We start from the raw sequence: 18276 nt of genomic DNA on the forward strand, positions 1-18276 counted from the left end.
CAAAAATATCACAGAAACATTTTATAGCCCTAGAACACTTCTTATAAAACCCAAGAGAAATTTTGGAAAGGCTATAATAGCTCTTAAAGCAAATAAACAAACTAATGCTTGAACAAATTTGATTTCCTAAAAACATTTAACTTGATCCTATAAATGCTGTTTAATATATTAACATTCAGTTTCTGGAGCACCATCTCCTGGAATTCCCAACATTCACTGACCAAGTTGAAAATGAGAATTTATGCCTTGGTATTCTGCATTTTAACCATACCACTCTAATACTTTATTCATCTCTGAGAAGAATTAAAAATAAGTACTACTGACATAGTGATTTGATAATGCTGAACCAATAAAAGCAAGGTCACCATCACTTCATCTAGGATCAAAATCTGACTTTAAATAAGAATATACCAAATGTCATCTGGTTAGCAGTGCAATGATTTTGCACTCTTCTAAATCAGTATCAGTACTTAAAAAAGATGCAGAAAATGATGAAAACTCAGACTATCAAAGAAATAAGAGCTATGGGGCACCTGGGCAGCTCAGTGGGTTAAACCCCCTGCCTTCAGCTCAGGTTATGATCCCAGGGTCCTGGGATCGAGCCCTGAGTCAGGCTCTCTGCTCGGTGGGGAGCCTGCCTCCCTCTCTCTCTCTGCCTGCCTGATCTCTGTCAAATAAATAAATAAAATCCTAAAAAAAAAAAAAAAGTTATTACTTCAGAATTTGGAAGAATTTTTTACTAACTGATAACTATACTTTACTAACTGATAACTATACTTATGATTGTAGAGAATCAAGCCTTACCTCTACCCCAATTGTAACTGATCGCAGAGAACAAGGGTCTGTCCCAATAGGAAAATGGGACAGAGACCTCCATAAAGTCAGAGCCTTTCCCCACCATTTCATCCCAATTCTTACCTTATTATCTAACTACTCAGGTTTAGTGAGAGAGCAATTCCTGGAGGATGAGGGAAGTGCATGGGAAACAATGAAAAACTGCTTTCCAAGTGGTAATGGACAAGACAACAATTTCAGTAGCTGTCCATGCAGCCAACTGTACACTGAATTTAGGAATCACACAAAAATGTACTCTAGCACCAAAACAGTTGAGAGGACTAAAGATGCTAGTATCACAGCAGAGTAGAGGAAATTACATTGAGAGGTAAAGATCAACTTGTTCTCCAACTATGGAAACGAATGGTTTTCACTCAATAAAAGTAAACAAAGTCTATATACATATATACCCATATGACCAAGGCATCTATATCAGACTGTTAAACAGACATTACTTTATTCATAGCTGAGTAAAGAGAAGTGGGAAAAACAACCAAGGGCCAAAGAGGGTAAATACATTACAATGGAAGCCCAGCCAACTTAATAGGATAAAATGATGTGACCTCCCCAAACAGAAGCCTAACAGGATAAGGGGGGAAAAGGCATGGAAGAGGGATGAGAAAAGAAAGGATATTAAAATTAAAATGATAGTGAGATTTAAAATTTCTACTCCTGCAATAAAAAGCAAAACTGAATCAAGCAAAAAATGCAAATCATGACCTGAAAATCTTGAAAAACTCTCACTAATGCACACTGCAATCTGGACTAGACACATTTCAAATTCAAAAGTGAAGTGTCATTAGTGACTAAACACACTGGCCAGCACAGGTTTAGAGTGATTATGTCTAGTACAATGCCTCACAGCTATTTAGTAAAACCAAGACACAACTTTAGGTCCTTCTAATTCCAAAGCCTGTTCTCTCTGTTTGAGGAAACTACCAGAAGTTAACATATCTTCAAATATTCAAGTTATACCAACAAAATCCTGACTAGAAGATGAAACTTACTGGCAATTCAATTAAGTATTTAAAAAAAAAAAAAACACGAAGCCCACTTTTATAATGCTAGAATATAAAACAAATGTCAGTTTTAAAAATGAAAGAAATTAGTAAGTAAAATTTCAGTGGAATAGATCTATTACGTGTACACAAATCGTGAACATGATACTTTGATGTATATCAGCGTATATTTATAACAACATCCATGTGTTTTATGACCAATACCTGTTTTGGTTACCTTGAGATCATAGATGTGAAAAATGACGGTCATCAACATCAAACCATGCATTTTACATTATTATCATTTGAAAACTACCAATTATTTGTGAACCATTTAACTGAAGGGAACACACAGGTTTTCTCATTAAAATGCTTTATCTTAAACTCATGTAATATCAATTATATAAAGTATTAATTCCATAGGGTATGTATTTCTTAGTAACCCATAGCCATGTCACCCAGAAACTGGGAGTTATCCTGGTCTCCCTCCTCCGCCTACCTTAGCCCCATATTCAATGAACTATCAATTTCTGTGAAACTTAACACATTGACTAACATCTCTTCAATCAACCCCTCTTCTCCACTAACTTCTCTCCTTCTCCATTATCACCACCGTGATCTAAGCCAGTCTCTTCTGTGACCTAGACTCTCCTAATTTCACATATCCTCCTGCTCCTCTCCAATCCAATGTGTACAATGCAACCATAGTGATTATTTAAATTTTTATTTAAATTTTTTTAAATGATTATGTCACTGCCTTGCTTTAGTGAAAATCCTTCACTGACTTTCCATAGTACTCAGGATAAAAACCATAATATTTGACTATGGACTCTCCAGGATCATGCCTAGGGATTCCCAACTCAACAACAACCAGGTGAAATGCTGATTCATTAGATTTCCTTAACTCGAAGCTTAGTGGAGTGTCATAAAATGAAGAACACATGCCCCTCTAGAGGGAGCAGCTCCTGCCAGATCTAGCTCAGGGCTGTCATTGGAAAATACAGATTTGGGTGTTGTCAGGTCCTTTGATATTTTTAAGAGAAATCAGAAGTCCAGACTTTCATGTGAAATCTCCTGACATTTGAAGGTTAGCAACTAACTCATACTTTCTGAACAACGGAAGCCAAATCTGACCTTTTGTGTAGTCTCTTTGCCTAGCCCCACACTGCTAAATCTACACCAGCCACACTGGACATTTGTCAGCTCCTCCATGATGCCAGGCTTTTTGCTTAGGGTTCTCACACACAGGGCGTCCTCAGCTTTGACTACTTTTTTTCCCCGCATCCCTACTTCACTCAGCAATCTACTTGTTCTAAATCTCTGACTCATTCATTGCTTCCTCAATGAAGCCTTCCCTACTCCCACAGCCTGCCCACCACCTCCCCCCAACCTCAATCCACAGGATAAATCACACCATCATGTGTTCTGACAGCACTGAGTACACTTTCATAATACTTATCACTCTTTGAAAATAAAGGTATGTATTTAATGCCCATCCTCCCCCTAGATGAGAAGCTCTATTAAAGCAGGGCCTGACACCCAGTGGACATGCAATACACATTTGCTGCTAACTACTTTGGTTATAAAATGTTCCCTTAGACAACAAGATTCGGGTATGCTTTTAAAATACTAATCTGGGGGCACCTGGGTGGCTCAGTGGGTTAATAAGCCTCTGACCTCCGCTCAGGTCATGATCTCAGGGTCCTGGGATGGAGCCCTACATCCGCTCTCTGCTCAGCAGGGAGTCTGCTTCCCCCTCTCTCTCTGCCTGCTGCTCTGCCTACTTGTGCTCTCTCTCTGTCAAATAAATAAATAAAATATTTAAAAATATATATGTATATATATTACTCTGTACCTAACTTTTCAGAAACATATACAATACATAAAGTAGCCTCGAAATTAAAATAATTCCATTAAAACTACAATCACCAATAGCAATAACTGCTCATCTTTACTGAGCACTTACTAAACACCAGGAAATATTACTCTGAGCACTTGCCTGTACCATCTCATTCACTACAACAATCTGTCAAGTAGATGTCAATGTCATCCAGGGCAAGCAGCTTAGGCACAGAGTTTAAAAATTTTAAGATCATACATCTAATCAGTGACAAACTAGGCCATAAATCCATGCAGTCAAGACTCCAGAACTTAAGCACCTAACTATAATACTAAATTAACACATTAATGAAGAAAAGTCAATTCAACAAGTACCCCTTAAATACTGTGAATAAGAAATAATGGCTATGATTCACTTTCTATTACGTATCCATTAAAGGTTCCTCACCCCTCTACCCTGCTCCCTTCTACATACACACAAAATAAAGATAAATTACGAATTTGTATTTTTCAAATTAAGATTTTTTTGAACCACACCCAAAATAGGTATGATTCTAGCACCAACCAGTTCTGTTGAAATATTATCTTTTTGAATGATTTTTAAATGAGCTAATGTGCCTACATTAGCTTGATGTTTAACGTCTCATATTTTAAACTTATTATTTGAATGATCTCTATTTTGAAATGTATTTCATCGCCCACATTAGAAATTGCTGCAGACTGTGCCTTCAGATACAAGCAACAACACATAACATACCAAGCAAATATAGTAAACTGATATAGCCACAGACACTATGTACAGAGGTAACACAGGGATCCCTCTTCACCTAGACCCTCACTATTTGAATCCTTGCTTTCTAAAATTCAGGAACTAAGTAGATTCAAATAAATTCTCACATGTATCATTTGCTACCCAGGCTCTTACTCTCAGGATCTGGCTCACAATCCCTTAGTATTACAACTCAAAACCAGCCAAAGCTCCCAACTCAGGAACCCAATAATTTTGGGTAACAATACATGAAGCATATGCATTCAATTTAAGAATTCTTATTTAAGAGATCTAAATAGGCTTTTTTAAAATGTAAGTAAGATGGACATACCTATATTCTCATTCAAATCTTATTTTTTCCAAATATTACATTTTAACTACACTTAACTGAGAATTTTTCTAATGTATGTTTTTAAACTAGAATGTCGCTATATATTGTATATTTTTTAACCTTTAGACCACACTTAAAATATAAACTGTTTAGTATGTGACAGATTAGTGTAATAATAGTTAAATAACGTGTGGCTCTCAAAGAAATCTGAAGCCAGTATTACCACCCTTTATTTTCAAATCTTTATCATAGCTTGTATAAAAATCATGGGAAATAAGGTTCTCCAGGAAAACAGTACTTGCAGTGTTAATTTTTCAGCAACATATTTCGCAGATCACATCAGAATTTTCTCAAAGTCACAAAGAGCAAAGGGCAAAAATAAAAGAAACTGATGAGAAAGAGTATTGAAGTTGAAAATGATGGCAAAAAGTCCAAATTTAGTTACAAAATAATGGCTTGAAACAATTTTAGAACTACTCCATAAGGTTCAGCCAAAAGTCTAACAATAAGGAAGCAAATAATGAATTAACAAGATTGAGAAAAAGGAAAAACCAGCTGTCATTACAACACCACCTTATCCCAAGTATTTAACTTAGGCTCACACCTGAACCTAAGCTTCTTCAAACACCTTGTGCTTCATTTAAAAAGTGAAAACTAATGTCAGCTAAAAACAGAATTCAAGTATACGGGTTTTTTTCACATACTCAAAAATTATTTTAAGAAACAGGAAAAGGAGGGGATTTAACAGGTGGGAAAAAAAAATGTAGGTTTGAGAAAAGTAAAATACTTTCCCAAACTCTTCTTTTGACACAAATTGCATAAATGATTTAAAGAGATAGTTACTAGAGCTCCTATTTTATCCTAATTCCGCAAGACTCACCCAAGCTCTCCTCAAATTTGGTGATTTGAAAGAATGTGAACCCTTTCATCAATCAAATTGCAAAAGTTAGTTGACACACGCCAACCCACATATTATAAAAATAAGAAATTTAAAAACATAACCAAATCTACAAAGTGAAATGCCTGTAAGATTCAATGATATTTTTAACATAACTGATTTCCATATGGAGCACCAAAACAGATCCCCTGAAAATAACAGAAATCAAGGTATTTTTGTATGCTAAGAAAGGACAGGTACATTCTGCCCATCGTTGGTCTTCCTAAAAATCTAAGATTCATTACTAATCCTTAACTACAAGCTAGAGAATAAGAGCCCTTTGGGAGAGAAAAAACTCATAGAAGCTGTCAGGATTCAATGGGTCTATTTCACAGGGTGGCACTAAGACTGAATGCAATAAATTCTAATAAATGAAAAAGCAGCTTATGTGATCATTACTTTAGATTAAATTTTCCTACTTCCCAACTGCTCACATCAGACCTAACATCTCTGAGCACAAATGTTTCTGCTACATAAAACAAAGTTGTTGCACTTTAGACTGGGCTCGAGGAGCCCTTCCAGTCCATGGTTCTATTCTAACAATTTTGAAATAACCATAACTCTAACGACTTAGGGAAAACTACACCTTACTGAAAAAAAAAGTAAGACACATTTGGTGCAATAAACCACACCTTGCTCTGCCAAATGTTAACAATAAAACTTCTGATATAAACAAACCTGTGTCTATGTTCATCAGGTCCATGGATCAGGAAGACTCCAGGGTTTTTAGCCCCTTTGCTGGCATCTACATGAGGAATTAACACATCTTCTAAACCCAGATCAAAGCGTTTGTGTTTTGAAGAGTCTGGAAGGAAGAAAAATGCCCCAAAACACAGGGTGATGAAGGCACTTAGAATAAGGAGGAGGATAAACTTCTCGGAAAGTCTCAAGGTAGCCCTGTGATGTGGGAAAGAAGGCGGCCCCAGGTTCAGAGGTGGTATCCTTCGTCCAGATAAGGGCAGCAGGGCCGGGGTAGTCATCGTTTACGCTCTTGGACAGAATATATTATAAAGTTCTCATCTTATATCAAATGTACAATACATTGAACAGTCTCCAAAATCTTGGCCAAAAAAAACTCAATTTTGCTCCTCTTAAAGGACTGTTGTGCTTTTTAATAGGGCACCTCTTTCACGCTCGTCCAATTACATTCAGAAACGTGTGGCCCCCACACGATCACTAGTTTGTGTTCTGTGATATTTTCTCTGCCATTTGGTTTTCAGTACCTCATCGGGTTATCACAAGTCTCCTCTTCATTCCTAAGAGTGGATGAGGCAAGCAACACTGCAGAAACGATGCAAGGTGGGGTCTTCCATTCCTGCACCCCAACGAGATGCTCCAATGTGGTCTCCCGCCCCCAAAAGGGAGCCTGCCCAAATCCGACGAGTTGCAGGAGGCTCACTTAACCACCTCTGGTGCTCCACTTCCAGGACCTCTTCACCTCGGTGGTGGAAAAATAAGGGGCTCCTCGGAAGTCGGCCAACAGGGAAGGAGGGCGGTCTCCCGCCTCGCCGAGAAAGCGAAGCGGCGGCGCCCGGCGAAGTCGCGGGAAGGGGGTCTCGCACGCCCGCGCCTCCCGACGCCGCCCGCAGCTCCTGGCTCCGGGGAGAGCTCCGCCGCTGCCCCCTCGACGGCCGGCGCGAAGGGCATTCGCGCCCCAAATGCCTGCGCCCTCGCAGCCGCCGCCGCCGCTGTTGCTAGCGCACGGGTCTGGCGGGGAGCGGAACTTCCTCCTCCGGCGGCCACTGAGAAGCCCCGGCGTGTGCGGGGGGGAGGGGAGGCGCGGCGGCCACCCCCGCCCGGCTCCTCCTCCCGCTCGCCGCCGCCGTCGCAGTTAACCCCGGCGCCTGCTGTCCGGACGAGGCCGCCGGTGACCCCGCCGCGCCCGGCCGCGCTGACCGAGCCCCCGCGGCTCCGCAGCGTGGGAAGAAGACGAGCCGCGGCCCCTCAGTCGGAGAGCCCGGGACAGGCGCCTGCTCATTCCTCGCTCGGCGCTGGGGAGGCGGCGGCCCCGGGCGCGCAGGAGCGGCCGCGCCTCGGGCGGGCAGAGGTCGGCTCCGTCTCCGTCCTCGCCGGCCGCGGGCCGCCGTGCGGGCCTCCTCGGCGCCGCCTCCGGTCGCTCGCAGCGGCTTGCTCTGGCGGCGGCGGGTGCGGCAGAGGCGACGCGTCCACGCGGTGCGGGGCTGCGGCCCGGTCCTCAGCCCCTGCCTCCTAGGCCCGGAGAGCGCAAACAGCAGAAGGCCGACGCCCGTTGGGCACACGCCTGCAAGGGACGGGGGGTACGGGGGTGGATGGCGCGGGCCGGCCTACCGCCCCGACTCGCGACTGGGCGTCCCCGGGCGCCGGAGTGTGGGGTGCGCGCGCACGCTCCCGGCCCCGCCCCGCCCGGCCCGCGCTCCGGCCTCGCGCGGCTGCGGGCTCCGGCGCCCGCCTGCCGCCCGCGCGCCCCCCGGAAGCGTCCTGCAGCCGCTGTCTGGGCGCGGGGTGGGCGCGGGTCGCCCCCTGCTCGCGGCTGCCAAGTTTGCCGCTGCCAGGCGCCTTGCCATCGCCAGTTGCTGGCGTTGACCCAGCCTTGGGGAGCGGGGGGAGGGCTCGGGTCGCGAAGGTTTCGCCGCAGTTAAGGCTTAGCGGAATTAATGGGCTCCGTGGAGCAAGAATTAATCTTGCTTCGTGGGAGTCTTGGCTTCTGGTATAGACCGTCGACCCCTAGGGCCCAACGGCGGGATCTCAGACTTCTTCCCTGGAGCCCACGGGCACGTTGCTGGGCACCTGAGACTCGATCATCAATACAGAGCATCAACCATGTGCCAGGCTCTGTGTTAAAAATGGCGACCTGGCCTTTCCATTAGGTTTCTTTCCTGAGGAGTGGGTGACACCAGCCCATATGACCCTGTGTGAAAGCAGCCTTCTCATGATTCAAATACTGCAATACGTTTTCCAGTCATCCCACTCCTCACCACCACCACTCTTGTAAAAAAAAAAAATAAGTATGATCAAGGAGGTGCTAAAACCCAGAAGAGCGATATTGTTGAAGTTCAGGCTTAAAAACAATCTAAATAGTCGATTCCTTCATCCATAATATTGAGAACCATGTTGTGATTAACTCTGAAAAAAATGTTCTGGATAAAATGTTCTATTGTCGCTTGCAACTTACTCTCACATTGAGTTTTATTCTAATATTAAGGTAAATTCTTACTCCCTCTATGCATCCTTACTGATGGCTGGGGATTGGAGAGGAGGCCCTTAAATGTCAGGGAAGAAAAAGACAGTCTTAGCTCAAAAATCAAGCAAAAAAAAAAAAAAAAATCCTCATGCTCACTGGCACAACTCAAAGTACATTCCAGTATGCACTATTTTCAGAAGCTCTGCATATCTAACTACCTACCATATGACAAAAGAAGTCATTGTCGGTGACCATGCTTCACCAAATCAAACAGAGAGAAAAATGTTAAGGGAGGGCCCCCTCTCACGAGTTCACACCCTCATGCTGGCAGTAAAGTGTGCTCAATCCAAAATGAGGTTTGTGTTGGACATTTGTGAAAAATGTGTATAAGAAAGGCCCTGCCTTCCAGAAGTGTCTTCATAAAATGTGCCAATTTTATGAATAAGTTTCTAATTCTGAACCTCCCCAAAAGCCAAAGGAGAAACATGGGTTTCCTGCTGGTGAGGTCATTATTTCCCATAAAAAGATGAGGGAAAATAAATACTGAGCTGTGAATGACATAGCAAGTTATGTGATTCTTGAAAAGTAAATATCTAAGTTGACACCAAATCATTAACCACAGAGAGATCAATCATAGGAAACCTGCCACAACCTAGTGTGACTTTGGCAAGCTCAACCTCATAGCTTCTGGAAACGGCTTATGCGTGATCCTTCTTTCTCGCTCTTGCCTTTCTGCAAAATTCATTTTTCCTTCACAAGAGTAAAAACCTCATTATTTAAATTTGGATTATTGCAGATGTTTAAATGCAGTCCAAATGCAATTCTAAAGCTATTGATGCTATCAGTTATTTTATTATAATCTTACACAAGCATCACAAAGTAGCATGTAGTGTGTGCATATAGTCTGTTCTAGAGACTAGGTCACTTTCAAATAAGTTGTAAAAGAATCAGCATTGTTTTCAGCATTGGGTTTCTTTAAAGCAAGTTGCAAGTATATTCATATATATGATTACAAGTATATAAAAATATACATATAAAAGATTAATGGGGAAGATTTGAAAAAAGAAGTATGGCTGTTGTTAAGAGGCTGGTATTACATTTGATTTTTCTCATGCGTTCTGTTTGTGTTCCTTTTATTATTAATTAAATAAGTAAATAATATTAAAGAAACTGGTACCTGAGAAAGTTGAGGTCATATTTCGTATAGGTGGATTCAGTTGTACCAAGGTGAAAACACATCTGGGGGCAATCAACAGAAAGCAGAGAGTATATATAAAACAGGGAAGGATCTCATTCTAGAGAGTGCAAAGAGAATATTTCATTTCTAAAGAGTAGTTATGCTTTAACCAAAGGCATAGGTAAGATTCCAAAGTGGCAGATAAAGTGTTGATTTCTCATTTATAAATCCATATACATTAATTGATATTTCAGTAAATATGACTTACTAAATTACTAACAAAACAAAATTTACCTCTACATATTTTGGATTTATAGGACCATTACTTAGATCCATTTATATATTACAATGTAAAGGTTATTTGTGTTCAATCATATGTTAACTTTTACATTACCAAAACAATTTTAAGATCTATTACACACACACACAAACATATCATCTAGCTCTGTTTACAGTAAAATTGAAGTTACAAGCTAGAAAAAAAGATATACACCTGATATGCCAAAAAAAATCTTTTGTTTTACTTACATAACCTATTCCCTCTTATTTTCAACTGGTTCCCCAATATCCAAGAAAGATGTTAGAAGATAAATTACCAGACATGACCACTGAATGCATAGAGAATCAGGCTTTGGCCCTGTTCTTTCTGTTTTCACATTATTCTTTGAAGCCTTCTTCCTCAGAGGGCAGGAACAAACTGAAGTTCAATGTTATGAAATTCTCAAGTTAGCTTCATGAAAATCAGCAAAGCCATAAAAGCTTTAGGTGTCTCACTGAACCAAAGTCTTTGAGGTTCTTTGGCCCATAAAAGACAGCTTTGTTGAAAGACTAGTATGTGACACACCCTACGAGGTGCTAGAGATTTGGAAAAAAGTCAGAATCCCTATTTCAACCAGCTCATGGTCTAGTGTGAAGAGAGAGCTGAACACAGACAATTACAAATGGGGGGGGGGGTGTTAATGTCAGAATAAAGCCCCGGGGTTTCCTGGGAACACGGAAAGGGCACCAGAGTAAGGAGAGGGAGATTGGGAGTGTGTAGGGGAAGGTTCCTGAATCAATGCCACCTGAAACTGAGCCTTTAATTAACCAGGAGGAGAGATGGAGGGTGCCCCAACCTAGGGAGCAGATTATGCACAGGAACCCCCTGCTGCTTTTTCCTGCCACTTATCTAGAACCCTTCCCTGCTTGCTCTTCCAAAAAATAGCTGCCTGGCCCTAATCCCCCAATACTCTCCAACTAAAAAGTAGACATTTTCAAAATTTAGAAAAACCTGTTCTTACATAAATTGCTAGGGCCTCTCCCAGAGCCCGAGACGGGGCCAAGCAAGGAGGAACCCAGAAGCTTAAACTTCATTGGGCTCATATAAATTACTTCTGCTCTGAATCCTGCCATATCCAAGGCTTGTTCATCCTTGGAACTTCTCCGGTACACGAGCCTATAAATTTCTTTTTTCATCAGAATCAGTTTCTGCAGGTTTCAGTGTGAAGAGTGTTGTCTGATACACAGCATGTCTGCATGGAGGTGCTCTGCCTGCTTGTAGTATGCAAAGAAGCTTCAGTAGACTTACCAATGTAAAGGACCACTCTTCGGGTGGCCAACAGGTTTGGGCCTATATAGAATCAAGGGAGAACAACTGTCTTCTTGAGCAGCTGGAGGAGGAGGAGACCTAAAATTAAAAGGGCTGGACACGAGTGACAGCAAACCTTAGCAGCCCCCTACAGAGACCTTCCAATGGATGCTCACATCCACCTTTATAAAAAAGCAGCCCGATGCTAAAAGAAACTAAGTATTCTTTATTAATACTCATATTAAAGTAGTTTTTAATCTACTCAAGGCAGTTGACTTAGAATGTTTCATTGATTTTTTTTTTGTTCATTCATTAAATATTATTGAGCATCCATTCTCTACTGATACTATGGCATGTTCTAAATAATCTAATGGGGAATAAAATATGGGGGGGAGGCCAGCTGGAACTAAGAATCTTGGGCTTAATCCTGCCTCTGCCATTTACCTGTGTAAACTTGGAAACACTGGAGTCCTTCCTTATGTTTAGTTTCTTCATCCACAAGATTAAAATAAAAGTACCTACCTCATAGGTTGTACTTCCTCATTTTGGGGATTCAGTAAATATTAACTACAGTTTTTATTATAGGCATTGGGATGAGAAGGTATTGGCAGGCGAAAGAAAGACTTGGAAGAATAACAAAGAACATGGTGTGTGTTAGGGGCACCTCCTTTCCTCTGGCCCCATTTATCCAGGACGTGGGTAGGAGGGTGTTCCATCTCCTTACACCACTATCCTTCACACTCAAGGGTGAGTCTCTTGATTGGTGAATACCATTACATCCATTGGCTCATAGTTCTTAACTGGATGGAGCTAATCTATTAAAAGGCCCTAGTCAGTTAGTGAGGATTCATCCTCTTGTTCCTTTTCTGCCCCAGAACAGTGCAGACAATGATCTTGGGTAAACAAGTCTGCGGTGCAGATTCAAACGTCCCCTGTGGTTGGCTGTTCTGAGGCTATATTCTGCAGGAATTAGGAGCTGGCAGAGAAAATCAGCAAGGCCTTTTGGGTTACAGATCCAGAACCCTGTTCTTTATTAGCTTATCTGTACTAAAGATGACATTTTAAAAAATCTCCACTTGACTGTCCTCTGTGTCTTATTTCATCCAAAACTCAGGGATGGGATGGGGAGAAAGAGCATGCAATTTATTGATCCTCTAGAGTAATTAATTATGGCCAGAACAAAGATGGTAGAGGGAAGGATGGTAAAAGATAAAACCAGAGAGGGAAACATGGAAGGATTTCTGCTCAAGTGGTTGGCACAGTAAGGTCACGATTTGCTCCATTCCCTTTACTCCACAAAACTCGTAATGATTAACTAGTAATAATTTCCATTAACATATGGAAAGAGAAAACAAAAAAGACACAACCAGGCTCAACAACAAATAGGCCTTCTCATAGATCAGAAATGGAAGGAAAAGCCTTAAGCAGTCTGAAGCCACAGGCCTACTGAGGTCTCAGGTTGAAAGCCGATTTGTGTCTCCTGCAAGGTAACAGGAACTAAAGATACTCCAGATAAGGTGGAAATAAGGAACCAGGCTTGGTTCTTGAAATCAGGAGCTCCCAGAAGGAGCTGAAAATAAACTACTGCCATCCAAGCCAAACAGCTGGCCAAGTGACAGTTTTCTGCACTATTTCCAATATCACTGTGGGGTCGAATCCTCAAAATGCCAACATGAGACCCGATTCTCAAATGGAGATTCTGGGAGGCAGGTGGAGATGAAAATCACTGACCATGGAGGGGTGAGCACAGAGTGCGTGAGAGGGAAAAACAAAACAAAACAACAACACGCAGAAAAACCAGCACTAAACTCAAACAAAACAGAAAATAGCAAGTGAAAACTTCCTACTCAAAACGAGCCTGACCATCAAGTTGCAAACACATATTGATATCTAATACTAAAAGAGATAGATGATCAACAGAATGAACACGCAGAACATGGATTTACGCCAGATAAAATTAACTCTATGGAACGGACTGAGATTTTTAAATTAATATTTTGCATTCTCAAGATGATGAATGACAAGGAATTAGGGACATTTTAAATGGACAAAAAAATAGGGAACAAATACAAGCTGAGTAAATAATAGATGAATGTGAAAAGGAACTAATAGAAATCTTAAAAACAAAAATATGGTCATTAAAATGAGAAAATCAATAATAGATGGCATTAAGTCTGGTGCTGGCCAAAGTTGAAGAGAAGTAATGAATTAAGGGGAGGTACTGAATAATTCACCCAGAACACAGTATAGAAAAATAAAGAGATTGTAAAATGGGAGCAAAAATGTTTAGATTCATGGAAATTCTTGGAGTGGCTCCAACATATGTCTAATAGGAGTTCCAGAAGGAAAAACTTAAGGGCAGCATGGAGAAAGTCTACTTAAAAGAAATGAGAAATGACTGAAAGTTTTCTAACCAAAACATCAGAACACCTTGTGTAGCAATCAAGATAAATAAAAGTAAACTCACACTTTTGTGGCATTATAGAGAAACTACAGGGCTGTAAGAATGATGATAAAATCTCTCACGTTACCAAGGGGAAACATTCGTTATCTGCAAGTTACCAAAGGGAAAACATTGGTTGTCTACAAAGGGACTGTAACTTGAGTTCTCAAAGGCAACAACAGAAACGAGAAGACAGTTGAATATCTTAAAAGTTGAATGGAACACCATCAAGCAAGAATTTGATTTCCATTTAAGGGAGAGGTCAAGACGAAGACTTTTCCAACCTAAAAGACTAATAGCATTTATCACCCTCCGACCTACATCCAAAGAACTACTGAAGAACATCCTTTCCCAATAAGAAAAATAAGCCCGGAGGGAAAGCACCGGATACGAGACACAGGTGAAGGAGGGAATTAATAAAATGTGATGATAAAATTAAAAATAACTACTTTAGTGTTAAAAAAAATCACAAGAAGAAAGGAAATGTACAATGGATGACTAAAGTGTGCTAAGTCCCTTGGGAGATGTATAGAAATAATGCCTTTGAATGCTTTGTCTATAGGATATTTTGTACTAATAGAAAGCTGATCTAGAGCTTCTAAAGCTGCAGAGAGAAAAGAATGGCCAAAGGTTGAGGAAATTCAATATAGAAAGCTGATCATTGAATAGAGGGAGTGGGGGGGAGAAAAGGCACACACAGAATAGTAAAATTAAGCATAAATATATCAGCAAGTACAGTAACTAAACAGATTTAAATTACTTATCAAAAGACAGATTATCAAGTTGGTTTAAAATAACATTCAGGGGGCACTGGGTGGCTCAGTCAGTTAAGCAGCTGCCTTTTGCTCAGGTCATGATCCCAGCGTCCTGGGATCCAGTCCCACGTTGCGCTCCCTGCTCAGCAGGGAGCCTGCTTCTCCCTCTCCCTCTGCTGGCCGCTCTGCCTACTTGTGCTTTCTCTCTGTCTCTCTGTCAACTAAATAAATAAAATCTTTTTAAAAAATTAAATAAAATAACATTCAGGTATGTAATGCTAGCAAATGACACACTAACCTAACCACAGAAATACTGGACATAAAAGGTTAAAAAAGATAAATTATCAAAATGCTATCAAAAAGAAAGCTGATGAAGCATTATTAATATCGGACAAATAAGTCTTTTAAGCCAAATGAAATACAGAGGGTCACTACCAAGAAGTTGAATGTGCCTAATAACTTAGCTTTCAATTACAGAAAGCAAAACCACCAGAATTACAAAGAGAAGTTGACAAGCCCGTGTCTGAGTAGGAGATTTTAACGATCTATCAGACACGGCTACATCAAGCAGACAAAAAACAGAGGTAATAGAGATCGTATCATGAAGGGCCTCTTAGGAGACCACATTAAGGAGTTGGGTTTTATTTTGAGAGCAATAGGAAGCCATTAAAGGGTTTTAAGCAGGGGAATGATTAGATCAGATGTGCATTTTTAGATGGATTGCTCTGGCTATAAAATGAAGAGTGGACTTCAGAGTGGTCAGACTACATAAAGGCAGGAAGACCTTTTAGAAAACTCTCTCTACCATCTAGCCAAGAGATATTAATGGCCTGAACTACATAGTGGTATTGGTGACGAACAAGAGGAAGCATTACAAGAAGCGTTCAGATAGCATAGTTGATTGGGTGGCAGGAGAGAGATGAAAGATGGCGTCTGTACATCTGCCCTAGAAAACTTGATGCATGAAACTGAAAAAGAGGAAGAGGTTTTTTGGTAGGGGGGGAGATAGTATTTCCTTCTTTCTGATTATACCACTTAACATTCAGCCCATCAATGTAGACATTCAAAATGGTTCATTAAAAAGTTAAATTATATTTGAGGTGCCTGGGTGGCTCAGTCAGTTGGGCACCCAACTCTTGATCCGAGCTCGGGTCTTGATTTCAGGGTCATGGATTCAAGCCTTGCATTGGGCTCCATGCTGGGCATGGAGCCTACTTAAAAAAAAAAAAAAAAAAAAATTAGATTAGATTCATTCTACAACGAATACACAAATCAATTTTAAATAACATCTATCAAAAAGTATTCTGCTTTTAACTGCTGGTGCTTAGGGAATGTTTCAATAATCTGGGGGGAAAACAACACTTTCACAATACCAGAAAAATGTGTATATATTCTAAATAATCATTTTCCGCATGATAATAGTCCTTTAGAATTATTTATATTTTTATGGCAGATTTTCTTACTTTTCTATACTTAATAGTTTTCAAACACACCTATATGCCTAACTACTGAAGTGGTAAAGCAGTCATGGCTTTCCTTAGTGTACAGAAGGTATTAAAACAAGTAAATCCGATATGTTGACCTGTGAATATTTACACGGAGTTAGAGATTTCAAGGCACATAACTCCTTTCCTTTCCCTCGTTGTCGTTAATTACCTTAAACTAATGTTTCAGTTTACAATGTGTGTCTATCCTTCAGAGAGCAATGATTTTTGCATTGACAGCAGTTGGGATGGGTGTATATATTATACGATCAAACTGAAGTTCCTTATAAATGCTGAAAATTAAAGAGCTATTATTGCAAAGGCAATTTAGTAGCTTCAAGCATGAAAAAGGTTTAAAGGACTTACAGATTTCCAATTATGAATTTTAGGGTTTTGTATTTACTTTACAGCCATTGTGAAAGGCAAATGCGATTTAATTTTAAAGTTACAAACAGGTTGTGCGATTTCAGGCTAACATCCTAACAAACAGAGTTAAGTCTGAGCCTGTCATCCACCACAGGGTTGCTCCATCAGCCAAGAAACCTTTTGGAGTCCTACAGGGAATCTGCCTGAGTGTCTGCACATTGGAAGTTTCCTGGTAGTAATAGAGCCATAGGAGCTGTGTGACTCTAGCATTGCCTCTTAAATGATGGCAAGGATGTGTTTTGAAAAGACAAAACCTTTTTTTGTGTCTGATTTTTAAAGCGAACACTTTATTTATTTGAGGGCAAAAATTACATTAAATTTCACACATGGAGTCTGCTCTTTATTACAAGCCATTATTGGATAATTTAACTTCAGACCATATTACTTCTTCAAATGCAAACCTCTGCATTCAGGGGCAGAGCAAGCAAAACAGTGAAAAGAGTGAAGTGGGCTCTTCTCCTTTAAGGGCAACTGGTATACCACTCAACTTCCAGCATGATTTGGTTACCGTTATGCTATTTGGACACCTCTCCCCTTCATGGAGAAATGCTAAAAGCTCAGAGGTCCTGCTATCATGCTGCTGGAGGAGTCTTTTTCCCTATCATGGAAGCTGAAAGAACTGATGCATGATGCTTTTCTGATATTTTGCAAAATTATAACTACTTGTTAGTTTTAAACAGCACGGAAATAATTAGGACATGGAAATAAAATTATAGTTTGTGTTTCCAGCTGAGCCAGATATGTTATAGATGAGGGTTGTTTTTTTTTTTTTTTCTTGCTTTCATGTTGGTAGTAATCTTTTTTTTCAAATCCTTGTGCTCCCTAGAAACATATATGGAAGGAAAAAAGGAAGAAGAAAAGAAGAAAGAAAGGAAGGAGGGAACAGACCAAGGAAGAGAGGGAAGTGGAGGAACTAATGTACCAGTAGATGTGAATAATGCTCAAAAATTACACACTGCACAGAAAGAAAGATTCATCAAGATCTGAAGATAGAATCAACACCTAACAGGGAAAAAAAGGTAATTGTATCATTTCCACAGCAGTAATTTAATCATTATAATAACATAACAGCAAGGAACTGGGAAAGGTTTTCTCTCATTTTTTAAGCAAAAAACCCACAGTGTCCCCACAAGACACTATCTTATTTTATGATTTAGGGGAAAATGAAGATTCCTCAAATGTCTGTTTTGCTATTTCATACAAAGTCATTCTCTGCATCTAAACTAAACTTCTCTCCTGCCTTAACTTCTCTAACAGTGATTTCTGTAGGCAGTGGGGAACATGAAAGCTATAGCATCTCTGGGGCCGTGGGTTCCCTTGGGCTGATATAACAGGAGAAGCAGAAATTCCTCATCTAGGTGAAAACAGGGCTAGGGAGTTACCTCTTAGCCCAAGGTAAGCCATCAAACTAAGTACTGCATAAATATAGAAAAAAGAACACTGGGGAGCAATCTGAATACAATCTAGAGGGAAGCTAGAACATGAGGTCGATTATGAGTAAGGGACACAGAGGTTCTGGGTTGTGACTTTCTGTAATAGAGATGGGTGTCTTGAAG

General features: G+C 40.5%; 1 protein-coding gene across 1 annotated transcript in view; it reads right to left on the reverse strand.

Moving 5' to 3' along the window:
* Nucleotides 1-6936, reverse strand: part of MAN1A2 (mannosidase alpha class 1A member 2) — a 190487-nt gene extending 183551 nt beyond the window's left edge. Inside the window, exon 1 of the mRNA XM_004771062.3 lies at nucleotides 6387-6936. Within this exon, the coding sequence (XP_004771119.1) occupies nucleotides 6387-6688 (302 nt within the window). The 5' untranslated portion in view covers nucleotides 6689-6936. The remainder of the gene's footprint in view (nucleotides 1-6386) is intronic.
* Between the last annotated feature and the right edge of the window lie 11340 nt (nucleotides 6937-18276).

Source organism: Mustela putorius, unplaced genomic scaffold (genome assembly GCF_011764305.1).
Source record: "Mustela putorius furo isolate JIRA1106 unplaced genomic scaffold, ASM1176430v1.1 tig00000585_pilon_pilon_pilon, whole genome shotgun sequence".
NCBI lineage: Eukaryota > Metazoa > Chordata > Mammalia > Carnivora > Mustelidae > Mustela > Mustela putorius.